Source organism: Ranitomeya imitator, chromosome 2, assembly GCF_032444005.1.
Source record: "Ranitomeya imitator isolate aRanImi1 chromosome 2, aRanImi1.pri, whole genome shotgun sequence".
NCBI classification, from domain to species: domain Eukaryota; kingdom Metazoa; phylum Chordata; class Amphibia; order Anura; family Dendrobatidae; genus Ranitomeya; species Ranitomeya imitator.
This window is the reverse complement of record NC_091283.1, coordinates 445,610,137-445,629,621: the sequence shown is the minus strand read 5'-3', so window position 1 is coordinate 445,629,621 and position 19,485 is coordinate 445,610,137. Positions and strand designations below refer to the sequence as shown.

The 19,485-nt window shown below is 43.9% G+C and overlaps 1 protein-coding gene across 2 annotated transcripts in view; it reads left to right on the top strand.

The window, feature by feature from the left end:
* MAPRE1 (microtubule associated protein RP/EB family member 1) overlaps positions 1–19,485 on the top strand; it is a 63,778-nt gene that overhangs the window by 40,093 nt on the left and 4,200 nt on the right. For both annotated transcript variants that reach the window (XM_069750972.1, XM_069750973.1), the window contains exons 3-5: positions 6,774–6,919; positions 8,002–8,209; positions 12,728–12,849. In XM_069750972.1, the coding sequence (XP_069607073.1) occupies positions 6,774–6,919; positions 8,002–8,209; positions 12,728–12,849 (476 nt within the window). The remainder of the gene's footprint in view (positions 1–6,773; positions 6,920–8,001; positions 8,210–12,727; positions 12,850–19,485) is intronic.

The following is a 19,485-nucleotide window of genomic DNA, read 5'->3' as shown; positions in this document are numbered from 1 at the left end:
ACGTATCTTCTAGTGCGAGATGATTCAATAGTACTTTGTCTGGATCCTTCTTTTCTTCTGAAGGTAGTCTCTGAATTTCATAGTTCCCAAGAGATTGTTCTACCGACCTTTTGCCATAAACCTGCAAACTTGGAAGAAAGAAGATTCAACACTCTGGATGTCCGACGTATTCTGCTGCAATACTTAGATCAGACCCGTGCTCTCAGAATCGATCATAACCTCTTTGTCCATCTCTCAGGGCAAAATAAGGGGAAAAAAGTAGCTAAAAGTACCATTGCAACATGGATCAAAAAAGCCAAAACTGAAGCCTACCTTGCTCAAAACAAAATACCTCAATCAAGGCCCATTCAACAAGATCTACGTCAGTTTCCTGGGCAGAAAGAGCAGGTGCATCTCCGGAGCAGATCTGCAGGGCAGCAACATGGTCTTCACTCCATACCGTCTCTAAGCATTATAGATTAGATGTATTGTCCAATAAGGACTTAGTCTTCGGCTGTAAAGTTCTCCAGGCCGTTGTCCCTCTCTAGTGCCAAATTAGTTGGTATTCCTTCATATGCCGTCGTGGAAGGTGACTAGAGAAAATAGAATTATTCTTACCGTTAATTCGGTTTCTAGGAACCTTCCACGACGGCACTAATATCCCACCCAATACATATTCCTGGACTAGTTCTGGGATTCAGAAGGTAAACCGGTGCTATGGTCTCAGTTGTAAGTCACTGGGAGGTCCTTTTAAACCTGTTTCCTATTCCCCATTAGGGCAAAGAGACAACCTCCATATGCCGTCGTGGAAGGTTCCTAGAAACAGTAAATAGAATTATTCTTACCGTTAATTCGGTCTCATATGTGGTGTACTGAGGAAATATTACACAACAAATTGTGTGGTGCACGTTCTCATTTTACCCTTGTTAAAATAAATATTTTTTTTTCTTTTCACACTGCTTTAATTCCCATGAAGCACATAAAGGGTTAATAAGCTTCTTGAATGTGGTCTTGAGCACGTTGAGAGGTGCTTTTTTTTTAAAAAAAAAATAAATAAATAAATAAATGGTGGTTTGGGTATTTTTATGTCATATAGGCCCCTCAGAATCACTTCAAATGTGATGTAGGGTGTCTTTAAAAAAAAAAAAAAACTTTTGATGGAAAAATGAGATCTTGCTGATTAACTTCTAACTTAAAAAACAAGACCTTCCCTTAGAACTTCCTAGCAATAATTTGTTTTAAAAATGATGCAGTTGTAAAGTAGACGTTTGAGACTACATTTATTATGTTGCATGATGTAAAAAAATTAAGTTTAAAAATTGCAAAATATTTGCAAAAATTCCAATATTATTTATATATATATATATCTATCACTTCCGTCCTTCTGTCATGGTTATTCATTCGCTGATTGGTGATTGGTCTCGGCAGCTGCCTGGTCGCGGCAGCCATGACAATCAGCGACTGGCACAGTCCGATTAGTCCCTCCCCTACTCCCCTGCACTCACTGCCCGCTCCGTAATCCCCTCCACTCACCGCTCACACAGGGTTAATGGTAACGGCCCGCAGTGTAACGCACTCCGTTACCGCTGCTATTAACCCTGTGTCCCCAGCTATTTACTATTGATGCTGCCTATGCAGCATCAATAGTAAAAATGTCATGTTAAAAATAATAAAAAACAAAACACAAAAACCTGCTATACTCACCCTCCGCTGCCTTTCCCACTACTCTGGACACTCCCGGGACCGCGCCATTGCAAGCGCCAGCTTCCGCTCCCAGGGCTGGTGTGTGACAAGGACCTGCCGTGACGTCACGGTCATGTGACCGCGACGTCATCATAGGTCCTGCTCCGGTCCCAGCCCTGGGACCGGAAGCTGACGCTTGCAATGGAGCGATCCCGGGAGCGTCCAGAGGAGCGGGAAAGGCGGCGGATGGTGAGTATAGCAGGACTTCCAACGGGCCTTCGGAAGGTGAGTATATGTTTTTGTTTAAGTCTATACTACGTGGCTCTGTGCTGGGCAATATCCTATGTGGCTGGGCAATATCGTACGTGGACATGCATATTCTAGAATACCCGATGCGTTATCTAGTGTGTGTGTGTGTATATGTATGTGGGTTGATTAACCCCTTTACCCCCAAGGGTGGTTTGCACGTTATGGACCGGGTCAATTTTTACAATTCTGACCACTGTCCCTTTATGAGGTTATAACTCTGGAACGCTTCAACGGATCCCGGTGATTCTGACATTGTTTTCTCGTGACATATTGTACTTCATGATAGTGGTAAAATTTCTTTGATATTACCTGCGTTTATTTGTGAAAAAAACGGAAATTTGGCGAAAATTTTGAAAATTTCGCAATTTTCCAACTTTGAATTTTTATGCAATTAAATCACAGAGATATGTCACACAAAATACTTAATAAGTAACATTTCCCACATGTCTACTTTACATCAGCACAATTTTGGAACCAAAAATTTTTTTTTGTTAGGGAGTTATAAGGGTTAAAAGTTGACCAGCAATTTCTCATTTTTACAACACCATTTTATTTTAGGGACCACATCTCATTTGAAGTCATTTTGAGGGGTCTATATGATAGAAAATACCCAAGTGTGACACCATTCTAAAAACTGCACCCCTCAAGGTTCTCAAAACCACATTCAAGAAGTTTATTAACCCTTCAGGTGCTTCACAGGAATTTTTGGAATGTTTAAATAAAAATTAACATTTAACTTTTTTTCACAAAAAATTTACTTCAGCTCCAATTTGTTTTATTTTGCCAAGGGTAACAGGAGAAAATGGACCCCAAAAGTTGTTGTACAATTTGTCCTGAGTACGCTGATACCCCATATGTGGGGGTTAACCACAGTTTGTGCGCATGGCAGAGCTCGGAAGGGAAGGAGCGCCATTTGACTTTTCAATGCAAAGTTGACTGGAATTGAGATGGGACGCCATGTTGCGTTTGGAGAGCCACTGATGTGCCTAAACATTGAAACCCCCCACAAGTGACACCATTTTGGAAAGTAGACCCCCTAAGGAACTTATCTAGAGGTGTGGTGAGCACTTTGACCCACCAAGTGCTTCACAGAAGTTAATAATGCAGAACCGTAAAAATAAAAAATCATTTTTTTTCACAAACATTATCTTTTCGCCCCAAATTTTTTATTTTCCCAATGGTAAGAGAAGAAATTGGACCACAAAAGTTGTGGCACAATTTGTCCTGAGTACTCTGATACCCCATATGTGGGGGTAAACCATTGTTTGGGCGCATGGGAGAGCTCGGAAGGGAAGGAGCGCCGTTTGACCTTTCAATGCAAAATTGACAGGAATTGAGATTGGACGCCATGTTGCGTTTGGAGAGCCACTGATGTACCTAAACATTGAAACCCCCCACAAGTGACACCATTTTGAAAAGTAGACCCCCTAAGGAACTTATCTAGATGTGTGGTGAGCACTTTGACCCAATAAGAGCTTCACAGAAGTTTATAATGCAGAGCCATAAAAATAAAACAAAATTTTTTTCCCACAAAAATAATTTTTTAGCCCCCAGTTTTGTATTTTCCTGAGGGTAACAGGAGAAATTGGACCCCAAAAGTTGTTGTGCAATTTGTCCTGAGTGCGCTGATACCCTATATGTGGGGGAGAACCAGCGTTTGGGCGCATGGGAGGGCTCGGAAGGGAAGGAGAGCCATTTGGAATACAGACTTAGATGGAATGGTCTGCAGGCGTCACATTGTGTTTGCAGAGCCCCTAATGTACCTAAACAGTAGAAACCCCCCACAAGTGACCCCATATTGGAAACTAGACCCCCCAAGGAACTTATTTAGATGTGTTGTGAGAACTTTGAGCCCCCAAGTATTTCACTACAGTTTATAACGCAGAGCCGTGAAAATAAAATAAAAAATTTCACCTCAAAATTATTTTTTAGCCCCCAGTTTTGTATTTTCTCGAGGGTAAAAGGAGAAATTGGACCCCAAAAGTTGTTGTCCAATTTGTCCTGAGTGCGTTGATACCCCATATGTGGGGTGAACCAGCGTTTGGGCGCATGGGAGGGCTCGGAAGGGAAGGAGCGCCATTTGGAATGCAGACTTAAATGGAATGGTCTGCAGGCGTCACATTGCGTTTGCAGAGCCCCTAATATACCTAAACAGTAGAAACCCCCACAAGTGACCCCATGTTGGAAACTAGACCCCCCCACGAACTTATCTAGATGTGTTGTGAGAACTTTGAGCCCCCAAGTGTTTCACTACAGTTTATAACGCAGAGCCGTGAAAATAAAAAATCTCTTTTTTTCCCACAAAAATTATTTTTTAGCCCCCAGTTTTGTATTTTCCCAAGGGTACCAGGAGAAATTGGACCCCAAAAGTTGTTGTCCAATTTGTCCTGAGTACGCTGATACCCCATATGTTGGGGTAAACTCCTGTTTGGGCACACGGGAGAGCTCGGAAGGGAAGGAGCACTGTTTTACTTTTTCAATGCAGAATTGGATGGAATTGAGATCGGTCGCCATGTCGCGTTTGGAGATCCCCCTGATGTGCCTAAATAGTGGAAACCCCCCAATTATAACTGAAACCCTAATCCAAACACACCCCTAACCCTAATCCCAACTGTAACCCTAACCACACCTCTAACCCAGACACACCCGTAATCCTAATCCCAATCGCAAATGTAATCCAAACCCTAACCCTAACTTTAGCCCCAACCCTAACTGTAGCCTTAACCCTAACCCTAGCCCTTACCCTAGCCCTAACCCTAGCCCCAACCCTAACCCTAACCCTAACCTTAACCCTAGTCCCTAACCCTAACCCTAGCCCTAGCCCTAACCCTAGCCCTAGCCCTAGCCCTAACCCTAGCCCTAACCCTAGCCCTAACCCTAGCCCTAACCCTAGCCCTAGCCCTAACCCTAATGGGAAAATGGAAATAAATACATTTTTTTCATTTACTTTTATAGCGGGTTTTTTAGCGGATTTTTATGATTGGCAGCCGTCACACATTGAAAGACACTTTTTATTGCAAAAAATATTTTTTGCGTTACCACATTTTGAGAGCTATAATTTTTCCATATTTGAGTCCACAGAGTCATGTGAGGTCTTGTTTTTTGCGGGACGAGTTGACGTTTTTATTGGTAACATTTTCGGGCACGTGACATTTTTTGATCGCTTTTTATTCCGATTTTTGTGAGGCAGAATGACCAAAAACCAGCTATTCATGAATTTCTTTTGGGGGAGGCGTTTATACCGTTCCGCGTTTGGTAAAATTGATAAAGCAGTTTTATTCTTCGGGTCAGTACGATTACAGCGACACCTCATTTATATCATTTTTTTATGTTTTGGCGCTTTTATACGATAAAAACTATTTTATAGAAAAAAATAATTATTTTTGCATCGCTTTATTCTGAGGACTATAACTTTTTTATTTTTTTGCTGTTGTCGCTGTATGGTGGCTCGTTTTTTGCGGGACAAGATGACGCTTTCAGCGGTACCATGGTTATTTATATCCGTCTTTTTGATCGCGTGTTATTCCACTTTATGTTTGGCGGTATGATAATAAAGCGTTGTTTTTTGCCTCGTTTTTTTTTTTTTTTTTCTTACGGTGTTTACTGAAGGGGTTAACTAGTGGGCCAGTTTTATAGGTCGGGTCGTTACGGACGCGGAGATACTAAATATGTGTACTTTTATTGTTTTGTTTTTTTTATTTAGATAAAGAAATGTATTTATGGGAATAACATATATATATATTTTTTTCATTATTTAGGATTTTTTTTTTTTTTTTTTTTTACACACTTGGAAATTTTTTTTTTTACTTTGCCCCAGGGGGGGACAATACAGATCGGTGATCTGCCAGTTTGCACAGCACTCTGACAGATCACCGATCTGTCTGAGAGCAGTGCAGCGTTACCAAGTGCCTGCTCTGAGCAGGCACTTGGTAAGCCACCTCCCTCCCTGCAGGACCCGGATCCGCGGCCATATTGGATCCGGGACTTACTGCAGGGAGGGAGGTAGGAGACCCCCGGAGCAACGCGATCACATCGCGTTGCTGCGGGGGTCTCAGGGAAGCCCGCAGGGAGCCCCCTCCCTGCGCGATGCTTCCCTGCACCGCCGGCACATCGCGATCATCTTTGATCGCGGTGTGCCGGGGGTTAATGTGCCGGGGGCGGTCCGTGACCGCTCCTGGCACATAGTGCCGGATGTCAGCTGCGATAAGCAGCTGACACCCGGCCGCGATCGGCGGCGCTCCCCCCGTGAGCGCGGCCGATCGCGCTGGACGTAATATTCCGTCCTTGGGAATTAAGGCCCACCCCACATGGACGGAATATTACGTCCAATGGCAGAAAGGGGTTAAACCTTCCACTTTATTCACTTTAACAATGGAGTGCTGCCTCTTCTTTGAATCTTTGTAAATCTGGTGCAATCGTTGGACTGGTTGCCTGAGGCCCTGCACCTGAAGATAGATAGATAGATAGATAGATAGATAGATAGATAGATAGATAGATAGATAGATATTTAGTACAGTGTCATGGAAAAATAGCAAATCGGTGGCATCCATTGATGCATTCCAGAGTTGTTACTCTGGAGCTAAAGGGTTAAGGTACCATTGTCCTTTTTTTCGGAGACTGTAAAGGGGGTCTCCGCATACAGGAAATGCCGGTGCTTGTCATGACTTTTAAACACACACTGTGATTGGCTAAAGAGGATCACATGACTAGTGCTGGCACCTTGTCTCGGGTGTCTGACCTGTGGGAGTGTTGCAGAGTCTTGATTTGCAGCTATTAATGTTTGTCCTACTTTCTCCTGGCAGGTAGCGTATATTGTCAGTTCATGGACATGTTGTTTCCCGGATCAGTCACATTAAAGAAGGTGAAATTTCAAGCCAAACTTGAACACGAGTACATCCAGAACTTCAAAGTGCTACAAGCCGGCTTCAAGAAGATGGGCGTTGACAAAGTGAGTACAATGTGACCTTGTGTGGCATATTGGGTAGACATACAGCCGGCACTGACCTGCAACCGTTGGGTCATTACTGTGATCCTGATGTGCCCACAGTATGGCCAGCATGGGACGGGCACAACAGACTTCCCCATTCCATAGCAGATGCATTGAATGAATAAAGAGTTAATATTCCCATGTTCGTAATCCTCATATTGGTGATGAGGCATGAACTTGTCAGATAAATGTCCGTTCTCTAGGTAGTCCTTCCCACCATGCAGGGGATTGTGCTGCTGTGATCTAGCAGCAGCGACCACACTTCTGTCATTTAAGATTTAATGCAAGCTGGCGCCCAACTACAGAGCAGTAAGGAGTCAGAAGATTGGATGCTTTTAGAGGGGTATTCAATCAAGAAGCTTCTCACAGCAGCCTAATGGCTTCACTGGAAAGAATGGCATTTGTGCTCAAGACCATCGCTATGATGTGTGACCGCCAGTCTTGGAGCAATTTTCAGATGTGTACAATTGCTTCTATATGTGTAGGGAATACATGGTGGGACAATGTATCATCGTTATTGAAGTCCTAATGGATGCTGAATTGCCATTGGCCGCATGTTTCTTTTCTATTGATTAGTCAACACCTAAGGCCGGGATCACACATACATGAGATACGGCCGAGTCTCGCAGGTGAAAACCCAGCTCTGGCGCCGGCACTCCGGAGCGTGAAGCCGCACAGCAATACATGGCTCCGCTCCGGAGTACCGGCGCCAGAGCTGGGTTTTCACCTGCGAGACTCGGCCGTATCTCATGTATGTGTGATCCTGACCTAAGACAGAGAGAAAATGAACATATACCCTGCTGTAAGTAAAGACAATAGTGCATATAAATAACCTGGGGTGCTTGGTAAATACTGTTTTTGAAAAAAGAAAAGCGTAAAAGCCGTCCCGCCAGCACCAAGGTGTACCCAAATCTGTGTTGGTCTTGGCGTCTAGTTATTAACCTTGCCATGTGTCAGTGACCTTAATATGAATAATAATATATAACCAATCAGATGAATGTTTCAGTCTCACATAAATGCTCCTGAATAACCTTTCTCTGTAGATAATTCCAGTAGACAAGTTGGTGAAGGGGAAGTTCCAGGATAACTTTGAGTTTGTACAGTGGTTTAAGAAGTTCTTCGACGCAAACTATGATGGCAAAGACTACGACCCCGTTGCTGCTAGACAAGGACAAGAATCTGCCCCTGCACCCGTCCTCCCCACTCCAGTCATGAACAAGCCCAAGAGGCCAATGGGATCCACAAACTCTGGTACTGGCAATTGCTTACTCTGCTTCTTAATGCTTTGGTGATTTTTACGCCGCTGTATTATGGCTCCGTTTTGGTGTCTGTATTATGTCTGACAGCCAAACTTCCGTTTGTACTGAACTATAAGGGTCTGCACCTATACAGATCCTATTGAATCTTTGGAGCAGGGGTGTCAGCTTTAAGACCCTTCATGTGCATCTAAATATGACTTTCTTTTCAACCAAGCGTCAGGTATGAGCAGACTATAGTACTTCCGACGGCCACACTAGAAATGAAGCGTATTATCTGTGACCTGTTTTCCACATTGATGGGATAAGCTACAAGTAATTGGAGTTGGGAGCTCAGAATGTTAACCTCACAAATTGGGAGACTGAGCATTACCTGCTCCCTTGTTCAGTACTCCCATTGAAATACCCCCTTTAAAGGAGCAGTCTCCATACATTCTGTGGGTACTGAATCATGGCCAAAAAAAACCCCACCTTGACTTTGCACATGGCATTGGAACTGGCTCTGTTTGCTGCTTTTACGTCTGCACCCGACCTGTGATGTACATGTAGCTCACACGTCTGAAAGGGGTTGTCCAAAATGACAAACCCTTAGGCCTCTTTCACACTTCTGTCTTTCAGCTCCCGTCGCAATCTGTCGTTTTTTGAGAATGCAGGATCCTGCATTTTCTCATAGACTTGTATTAGTGACGGATGGCCATCCGTTTTATCTGTCTTTCACTGGATCCTGCATTTAAAAAAAAAAAAAAAGGTCCATCGGATAGAGAAAAAGTTCAGAGGAACGTTTTTGTTTTTTTTCTGCACGTTGGAAAATCGGTCAGCGACGCATCCTGCGCTGCCCGTCACTGGCTACAATGGAAGCATATGGGCGCAGGATGCGTTGCTGCCTGTGAAAAGCAGGAATCCAGTGACTGGTCCCGTCTTTTCAAAGAGAACGTGCATGGAAGAATTTCCCGTCAGGGTACCACATCTGTCACGGGTTATGTGTGATATTACAGCTCCATTTACTTCTGTGGAGTAGTCTGGCTGCCAGGGGCATAATACCACATCTCAGTCTTTTCTTTTTATGGTGGTGATCAGTAACAACTGTTAAGTAATTGTAGTGGCAGCACCGCCTGCCCTTGTGGCCTTAGTCTACAGGACATGGGGGAGTAGACAGTGGATTGGAGGGTTGCACCAGCTACGGTTGTAGTGATGTGACAATGCGGTTATTACAAGCTGTAGCTTTAAGAGATGGATTTTCAAGTTCTGAATGTTGGAGACAATCGGACATGTTGGGGTGCAGAATTCCAGAGGGCGGGGAATGTTTTGGAAAAGTCTTGAAGATGATTGAGTGAGGAACATGCGGAGATCTTGTGAGGACTTAAGAGAAGTGTGAAAAGATAATGGGCCATTAGGTGGATGTGTGGAGGAGACAGGTTTTGGACGGCTTTATAAGTCCGTTTGTAGTGTAAACTGTATCCGTTCATTGAACTGGGAGCCAATGAAGACATTTGCAGAAGGGAGAGGGGAATTGATCGAGCAGCAGAGAAAAGCATAAACTGGAGATGTGTTTGTTGGCAGGCCATTGATTAGAATATTGCAGTAGTCCAGGCGGGAGATGAGGGCATGCACTGACAGCATTTTAGTACAGTCATGGACAAAAATTTTGAGAATGAGACAAATATTAATTTTTCCAAAGTCTACTGCTTCATTTTTTCTAATGGCAATTTGCATATACTCCTGAATGTCAGTGATCAGCTTAACAGCAATTACTGTACTTGCAAAGTCAATATTTGCCCAGAAAATGAACTTTAACCCCCCAAAACACATTTCAACATCATTGCAGTCCTGCCTTAAAAGGAGCAGCTAACATCGTTTTAGTGATTGATCCATTAACACAGGTGTGGGTGTTGAGGACAGGGCTGGCGATCAATCAGTCATGATTAAGTAAGAATGACATTACTGTACACTTTAAAAGGAGGCTGGTGCTTGGTATCATTGTTTCTCTTCAGTTAACCATGGTTATCTCTAAAGAAACACGTGCAGCCATCATTGCACTGCACAAAAATGGCCTAACAGGGAAGAGTATCGCAGCTACAAAGATTGCACCTCAGTCAACAATCTATCGCATCATCAAGAACTTCAAGGAGAGAGCTTCCATTGTTGTCAAAAAGGCTCCAGGGCGCCCAAGAAAGACCAGCAAGCGCCAGGACCGTATCTTAAAACTGTTTCAGCTGCGGGATCGGACTACCAGCAGTGCCGAGCTTGCTCAGGAATGGCAGCAGGCTGGTGTGAGTGCTTCTGCATGCACTGTGAGGTGAGACTCTTTGAGCAAGGCCTGGTTTCAAGGAGGGCAGCAAAGAAGCCACTTCTCTCCAGAAAAAACATCAGGGACCGACTGATATTCTGCAAAAGGTACAGGGAGTGGACTGCTGAGGACTGGGGCAAAGTCATTTTCTCTGATGAATCCCCTTTTCGATTGTTTGGGACATCTGGAAAACAGCTTATTCAGAGAAGAAGAGGTGAGCACTACCACCAGTCTTGTCTCATGCCAACTGTAAAGCATCCTGAAACCATTCATGTGTGGGGTTGCTTCTCAGCCAAGGGAATCGGCTCACTCAGTCTTGCCTAAAAACATAGCCATGAATAAAGAATGGTACCAGAATGTCCTCCAAGAGCAACTTCTCCCAACCGTCCAAGAGCAGTTTGGCGCCCAACAATGCCTTTTCCAGCATGATGGAGCACCTTGCCATAAAGCAAAGGTGATAACTAAATGGCTCATGGAACAAAACATAGAGATTTGGGGTCCATGGCCTGGAAACTCCCCAGATCTTAATCCCATTGAGAACTTGTGGTCAATCATCAAGAGATGGGTGGACAAACTAAAACCAACAAATTCTGGCAAAATGCAAGCATTGATTATGCAAGAATGGACTGCTATCAGTCAGAATTTAGTCCAGAAGTTGATTGAGAGCATGCCAGGGAGAATTGCAGGGGTCTTGAAGAAGAAGGGTCAACACTGCAAATATTCACTTGCTGCATTAACTCATTCTAACTGTCAATATAACCTATTGGTACTCATAATATGATTGCAATTATATTTCTGTATGTGATATAAACATCAGACAAACACTAATAAAAACCAGAGGGCAGCAGATCATGTGAAAATATAATTTTGGTGTCATTCTCAAAATTTTTGGCCATGACTGTAGGTTGAGGAAAGGATGAATTCGGGAAATATCTTTTTTTTTTTTTTTTTTTTTTTTTTTTTTTAGTTGGAGGCGGCAGGTGGTGCCAAGAGCTTATATGTGCAGTTTGAATGAGAGGGCAAAGTTGAGGGTTACTCTGAGGCCACTGCCTGAGTAACCCGCAACTTTACCCTCTCATTCAAACTGTACAGGAGAGCGCATGATGATGTTGTGTATAGTGATAGGCCGGTGTGGTAGTGGAGTTAAAGGGAACCTGTCTGTAGGTTACTGTGCACAATCCTGCTGACAGTGTCAGGTTTATTACTGAATAAACTGATATCTCTGGGTGATGAAATGCGTCTTGTGGTTGTTTTTAATCTTTATTTTCAGTTTTGAGTTATTGATATGCTCGTGCCCCGTGTGGGAGGGGGGTCTTCATGTGGTGCTCTGATTAGGTATTCATAATGCAGACTGCTGACAGGTCACTGATCACTCACTGACCTGCCCCCTAGATAACATTCATTAGGTAATCTGTACATACTGGAAAAAAAAAAAAAAAAAACCTGCAGGCAGGTGCCCGCCATGGCACCTGCGTGGCTGCATAATCGCATGTGTCCTGTTTATAACTTAATATATTTGAGGTTACCCTGTTAATTAAAAAAAAAAAAAATTTGAAAATGGCACCCGCAGCGCCATCTTACTAGAGGGGAAAAATTCCTCCTCCCAAGTTGGCGCCTGCGCGATGGCAGCTATCAGATCACCTTTATGTACACTGATGGCTGCTACGGCACAGGCGACATTTTAAAATTATCAGGGTAACCTCAACCACATTAGTTATAAACACAGTACACATGCGATTTATGTTGCAGCGCAGGTGCCACGCCTGCAGAAGGGCTTTTTATTTATTTTATTTTTTCTCGTAACCTTCCCTTGCCACCACAGTGCTGGACTGCTTTCCCAGTATACAGTAAAATATGATGGCAGGGTTAAAAGGACCCAAATAAATCCTACACCTCAAAGGGCAGAAAACTACCATTCACACCCAGACCCACACATTCTAGAGAATTGTGCACCTTCTTTGTGGGTTTTTTGTTTTTATCACTTTTGGAAGTGTCTGATGCTGGTGAATACTGTACCTCTTCCAGATGACTCTGCTGAATCAAAGCCAACAAAGACAGAAGCGCTAAAGAAAATGGCCAGAATTGGTACATACCTGTGTTGGGGAGTGGGGTGCACATATTTTTGGTGGTGTCACGATGGCCCCTGGGTTATCGTTTTGTAGGGGGAGCACTGTGCTCTTGTAACAGTGTGCTTACTATGATGACTATTGGATTTTTCTCTCTCAGCTCCACAGAGGGCCGTCCCCGCCCAGAGGACCGCAGTAACCAACAAACCTGCTCCGGCAGTTGGCAGGAGGCCTGGAGCTGTGGGCAATGGAGAAGAGGAGTCTGCAGAGCTAATGCAACAGGTAACTGGTCTGTTCTTCTTAAATACTGTGGTACTTCCAGCTCCCTGGAATCTGCTGGTCTCTGTTTACTTCAATTACTAGAATCGGTGGTCTTTGATAAGCCAGTGACTGACATTGAGGTATCAAATTAGAACTGTCCTGCTCTACACATGCATATTGAGAGGGCTTATATAATAAAATGCAGTGAAGAGACCCTTGTAGTTCATGTATGTACCAGAGGAGAACTTTAAAGAGAATGCCAGTACGATCAGCCCTCCTAAGCAGTCTATAAGGACACGTAGGTCATAGAATGTTAATAAAATGATACCTTGAAATCTGCACTTTGATGTTGTAGTCCAGGGAAATCCATACTTTTCTTAGAAAATGAGGTGTTAAGATCTCTGGGCCAGACATAGATCTCCCTGAGAATCTGCCTCCAGAGCTTATTTTAAATGAAAGGCGTTATCAGCAGGGCTGTGGAGTGGATAAGCCAAACCTCTGACTCCTCAATTCCTATGACACCAGCTCCCTCATACATGGCTCATGTTTGTGATAAATTTACTGTAGTAAAATGGTAACATCTGGCTTTTAATCATTATTATGATACAATAATCAAGCCATTTAGATAGAACATAAAATATATGTATTGGAATACAACTTTAGAACAGAAAACCTTTGCTTATTTATAAATTATACACTCTGCAGTAAGTGGGAGGGGGGGCAGTTTTCAACAATAACGTACTGAATAACATTTGTGCAGTCTATGAATTTGTTCTGAGAAATATTATTGCCTCCATCTGATCCTCCTTCATAGATGACCTCAAATCTGACCTAATTATTTTAAGGCTAGAGAAAAACCTCTCTATACTAACTTGCTTTGGTGGCAAAGCAGTAACCACATGGGTAACATCTCTAACAATTTCAGGGTATAAAGGAGTTGCCTCGTGCAGTTTGTTTTGATGAGCAATTGAACTCTTCTACTTCTTCTTTGAGAGCAAGTGAAAAATGTTGCTGAAATATGGTCAATCTGTTTTCTATGGCAGTGCAATCTTGCTTTGCCTGGTCCATGTCGTCCAAATACTTTTCAAAATTAAACTCCTCATCTGATGAGGATGAAGAAACTGCAGTACCAGAGTCCTCTTGCTCTTTGCTGTCCTGTAGCCCACTCATCCTAACTGCTACCTCAATCAGAGCTTCTTTTCCTTTAGTAAGCTGTTGATCATCCAGCAATATACGATGACTCGGTCCACATAAACAGCTGCCAGAAAAATTTTATTTTCTAACAGCAGTGTCTCGCTACGTTTCGTTGAAGCAGCAATGCCATCTGTGATTTAAACCTCCTCTTTGGGACAGGCAAAACAACAAGTTCTTCCTTCCACTCCTTCATAAAATGCCAGGAGTTAAATCCTCAGCTTGTAACTTTTTAGTTTAATTGTACTTACGTTTGAAGCATTATCAGTTACAATAGCAACAACCTGTTCTTAAGTTCATAATCTTGCAGAACTTTTTCCACTAAGGTCTGGAGAAACTGGCTGCTGTGATGAGCTTTACTATCTTTTACTGCCGGCATCTTAGTAACAATTTTTGTTGTCACAAACCTATTGAACATTGATGGCAAAATAGTTCACTCTGTGGCGTGTGCAGGCATCCATTTTAAAAAAACACAAAGCGTCTCTCGAGTCTTAACCCCTTCATGACCCAGCCTATTTTGACCTTAAAGACCTTGCCGTTTTTTGCAATTCTGACCAGTGTCCCTTCATGAGGTAATAACTCGGGAACGCTTCAATGGATCCTAGCGGTTCTGAGATTGTTTTTTCGTGACATATTGGGCTTCATGTTAGTGGTAAATTTAGGTCAATAAATTCTGTGTTTATTTGTGATAAAAAATGGAAATTTGGCGATAATTTTGAAAATTTCGCAATTTTCACATTTTGAATTTTTATTCTGTTAAACCAGAGAGTTATGTGACACAAAATAGTTAATAAATAACATTTCCCACACGTCTACTTTACATCAGCACAATTTTGGAAACAAAATTTTTTTTTGCTAGGAAGTTATAAGGGTTAAAATTTGACCAGCGATTTCTCATTTTTACAACGAAATTTACAAAACCATTTTTTTTAGGGACCACCTCACATTTGAAGTCAGTTTGAGGGGTCTATATGGCTGAAAATACCCAAAAGTGACACCATTCTAAAAACTGCACCCCTCAAGGTGCACAAAACCACATTCAAGAAGTTTATTAACCCTTCAGGTGCTTCACAGCAGCAGAAGCAACATGGAAGGAAAAAATGAACATTTAACTTTTTAGTCACAAAAATGATTTTTCAGCAACAATTTTTTTATTTTCCCAATGGTAAAAGGAGAAACTGAACCACATAAGTTGTTGTCCAATTTGTCCTGAGTACGCTGATACCTCATATGTGGGGGTAAACCACTGTTTGGGCGCAGGGCTTGGAAGGGAAGGAGCGCCATTTGACTTTTTGAATGAAAAATTGGCTGCACTCTTTAGCGGACACCATGTCACATTTGGAGAGCCCCCGTGTGCCTAAAAATTGGAGCTCCCCCACAAGTGACCCCATTTTGGAAACTAGATGCCCCAAGGAACTTATCTAGATGCATAGTGAGCCCTTTAAACCCCCAGGTGCTTCACAAATTGATCCGTAAAAATGAAAAAGTACTTTTTTTTCACAAAAAAATTCTTTTAGCCTCAATTTTTTCATTTTCACATGGACAACAGGATAAAATGGATCCTAAAATTTGTTTGGCAATTTCTCCTGAGTACACCGATACTTCACATGTGGGGGTAAACCACTGTTTGGGCACACGGCAGGGCTCGGAAGGGAAGGCGCGCCTTTTAACTTTTTGAATGGAAAATTAGCTCCAATTGTTAGCGGACACCATGTCGCATTTGGAGAGCCCCTGTGTGCCTATGCAATGGAGCTCCCCCACAAGTGACCCCATTTTGGAAACTAGACCCCCCAAGGAACTTATCTAGATGCATACTGAGCACTTTAAACCCCCAGGTGCTTCACAGAAGTTTATAATGCAGAGCCATGAAAATAAAAAATTTTCTTTTCTCAAAAATGATTTTTTAGCCTGGAATTTCCTATTTTGCCAATGGTAATAGGAGAAATTGGACCACAAATGTTGTTGTCCAGTTTGTCCTGAGTATGCAGATACCCCATATGTGGGGGTAAACCACTGTTTGGGCGCACGGCAGGGCTCAGAAGGGAAGGCACGCCATTTGGCTTTTTAAATGGAAAATTATCTCCAATCATTAGCGGACACCATGTCGCGTTTGGAGAGCCCCTGTGTGCCTAAACATTGGAGATCCCCCACAAATTACCCCATTTTGGAAACTAGACCCCCAAAGGAACTAATCTAGATGTGTAGTGAGCACTTTGAACCCTCAAGTGCTTCACAGAAGTTTATAACGCAGAGCCATGAAAATAAAATAAAAAAATTATTTTCTCAAAAATGAATTTTAGCCCGCAATTTTTTATTTTCCCAAGGGTAACAGGAGAAATTTGACCCCAAAAGTTGTTGTCCAGTTTCTCCTGAGTACGCTGATACCCCATATGTGGGGGTAAACCACTGTTTAGGCACATGCTGGGGCTCGGAAGTGAAGTAGTGACGTTTTGAAATGCAGACTTTGATGGAATGCTCTGTGGGCGTCACGTTGCGTTTGCAGAGCCCCTGATGCGGCTAAACAGTAGAAACCCCCCACAAGTGACCCCATTTTGGAAACTAGACCCCCAAAGGAACTTATCTAGATGTGTGGTGAGCACTTTCAACCCCCAAGTGCTTTACAGAAGTTTATAACGCAGAGCCGTGAAAATAATAAATACGTTTTCTTTCCTCAAAAATAATTTTTTAGCCCAGAATTTTTTATTTTCCCAAGGGTTACAGGAGAAATTGGACCACAAAAGTTGTTGTCCAGTTTCTCCTGAGTACGCTGATGCCCCATGTGTGGGGGTAAACCACTGTTTGGGCACACGTGGGGGCTCAGAAGGGAAGTAGTGACTTTTGAAATGCAGACTTTGATGGAATGGTCTGCGGGCGTCACGTTGCGTTTGCAGAGCCCCTGGTGTGCCTAAACAGTAGAAACCCCCCACAAGTGACCCCATTTTGGAAACTAGACCCCCCAAGGAACTTATCTAGATATGTGGTGAGCACTTTGAACCCCCCAAGTGCTTCACAGACGTTTACAACGCAGAGCCGTGAAAATAAAAAATCATTTTTCTTTCCTCAAAAATGATGTTTTAGCAAGCAATTTTTTATTTTCTCAAGGGTAACAGGAGAAATTGGACCCCAGTAATTGTTGCGCAGTTTGTCCTGAGTATGCTGGTACCCCATATGTGGGGGTAAACCACTGTTTGGGCACACGTCGGGGTTCGGAAGTGAGGGAGCACCATTTGAATTTTTGAATACAAGATTGGCTGGAATCAATGGTGGCGCCATGTTGCGTTTGGAGACCCCCTGAAGTGCCTAAACAGTGGAAACCCCTCAATTCTACCTCCAACACACCCCTAACCCTTATCCCAACTGTAGCCGTAACCCTAATCACAACCCTAACCCCAACACACCCCTAACCACAACCCTAACCCCAACACACCCCTAACCCTAACCACAACCCTAATTCCAACCCAACTCTAAGGCTATGTGCCAACGTTGCGGATTCGTATGAGATTTTTCAGCATCATTTTTGAAAAATCCGCGGGTAAAAGGCACTGCGTTTTACCTGTGGATTTACCGTGGATTTCCAGTGTTTTTTGTGCGGATTTCACCTGTGGATTCCTATTGAGGAACAGGTGTAAAACGCTGCGGAATCCGCACAAAGAATTGGCATGCTGCGGAAAATACAACGCAGCGTTCCCGCGCGGTATTTTCTGCACCATGGGCACAGCGGATTTGGTTTTCCATATGTTTACATGGTACTGTAAACCTGATGGAACACTGCTGCGGATCCGCAGCCAAATCCGCACCGTGTGCACATAGCCTAATTCTAAAGGTATGTGCACACGCTGCGGAAAACACTGCGGATCCGCAGCAGTTTCCCATGAGTTTACAGTTCAATGTGAACCTATGGGAACCAAAAATCGCTGTACACATGCTGCGGAAAAACTGCACGGAAACGCAGCGGTTTACATTCCGCAGCATGTCACTTCTTTCTGCGGATTCCGCAGCGGTTTTACAACTGCTCCAATAGAAAATCGCAGTTGTAAAACCGCAGTGAAATGCGCAGAAAAACCGCGGTAAATCCACGATAAATCGGCAGCGGTTTAGCACTGTGGATTTTTCAAATCCGCTGCGGAAAAATCCGCATAGGACCAGAATACGTGTGCACATACCGAAACCCTACCCCTAACCCTACCCCTAACCCTAACCCTAGTTCTTACCCCAACCTTAGTGAAAAAAAAAAAAAATTCTTTTTTTTTTATTGTCCCTATCTATGGGGGTGACAAAGGGGGGGGGGGTCATTTACTATTTTTTTTTATTTTGATCACTGAGATAGGTTATATCTCAGTGATCAAAATTCACTCTGGAACGAATCTGCCAGCCGGCAGATTCGGCGGGCGCACTGCACATGCGCCCGCCATTTTGGAAGATGGCGGCGCCCAGGAAAGAAGACGGACGGACCTCGGGCGGCCAGGTAAGTATAAGGGGGGGGAGATCAGGGCACGGGGGGGGCGTCGGAGCACGGGGGGGTGGATCGGAGCATGGGGGGGGTGGATCGGAACACGGGAGGGAGGATTGGAGCACGGGGAAGGATTGGAGCACGGGGTGAGGGATCGCTGTGCGGGGGGGTGTGGATCGGAGCACGGGGGGGGGGGGGTCGCTGTGTGCGGGGGGGGGGGGGGATCGGAGTGCGGGGGGGTTTGATTGGAGCGCGGGGGGTGTGATTGGTGCACGGGGAAGCGGACAGGAGGACGGGGGAGCGGAGCACAGGACGGAGGGGAGCGGACCACAGATCGGGGGGCTGGGGGGGCGATCGGTGGGGTGGGTGCACATAAGTGTTTCCAGCCATGGCCGATGATATTGCAGCATCGGCCATGGCTGGATTGTAATATTTCACCATTTTTTTAGGTGAAATATTACAAATCGCTCTGATTGGCAGTTTCACTTTCAACAGCCAATCAGAGCGATCGTAGCCACGAGGGGGTGAAGCCACCCCCCCTGGGCTAAACTACCACTCCCCCTGTCCCTGCAGATCGGGTGAAATGGGAGTTAACCCTTTCACCCGGCCTGCAGGGATGCGATCTTTCCATGACGCATATGCTGCGTCATGGGTCGGAATGGCACCGACTTTCATGACGCAGCGTATGCGTCAAAGCTCGGGAAGGGGTTAAGATCTTTTTGGCTAAGGGTTTCTTCAATTACTAATTTTCTAATACTTTATCTTTCCAGAGAAATGCAAGTTTGCGGGCCATTCCTCCATTAAAAGCTGGTCGTGCAAATAATAATGGTACTGTCCTTCACAACAAGCTTGATGAGCTGTCTTTTAAACACATCTGCTGTCATTGTTACAGTAACTTTGTCACAAAATATCTTGTAACTGATGTTTGAGACGCTCTTTCCTCATTTGCCTGGCAGGAAGTGCTGGTCTCTGATTATTTTATTTTTTTTGGTGCTGCTGTGGTCTTTCAATCACAG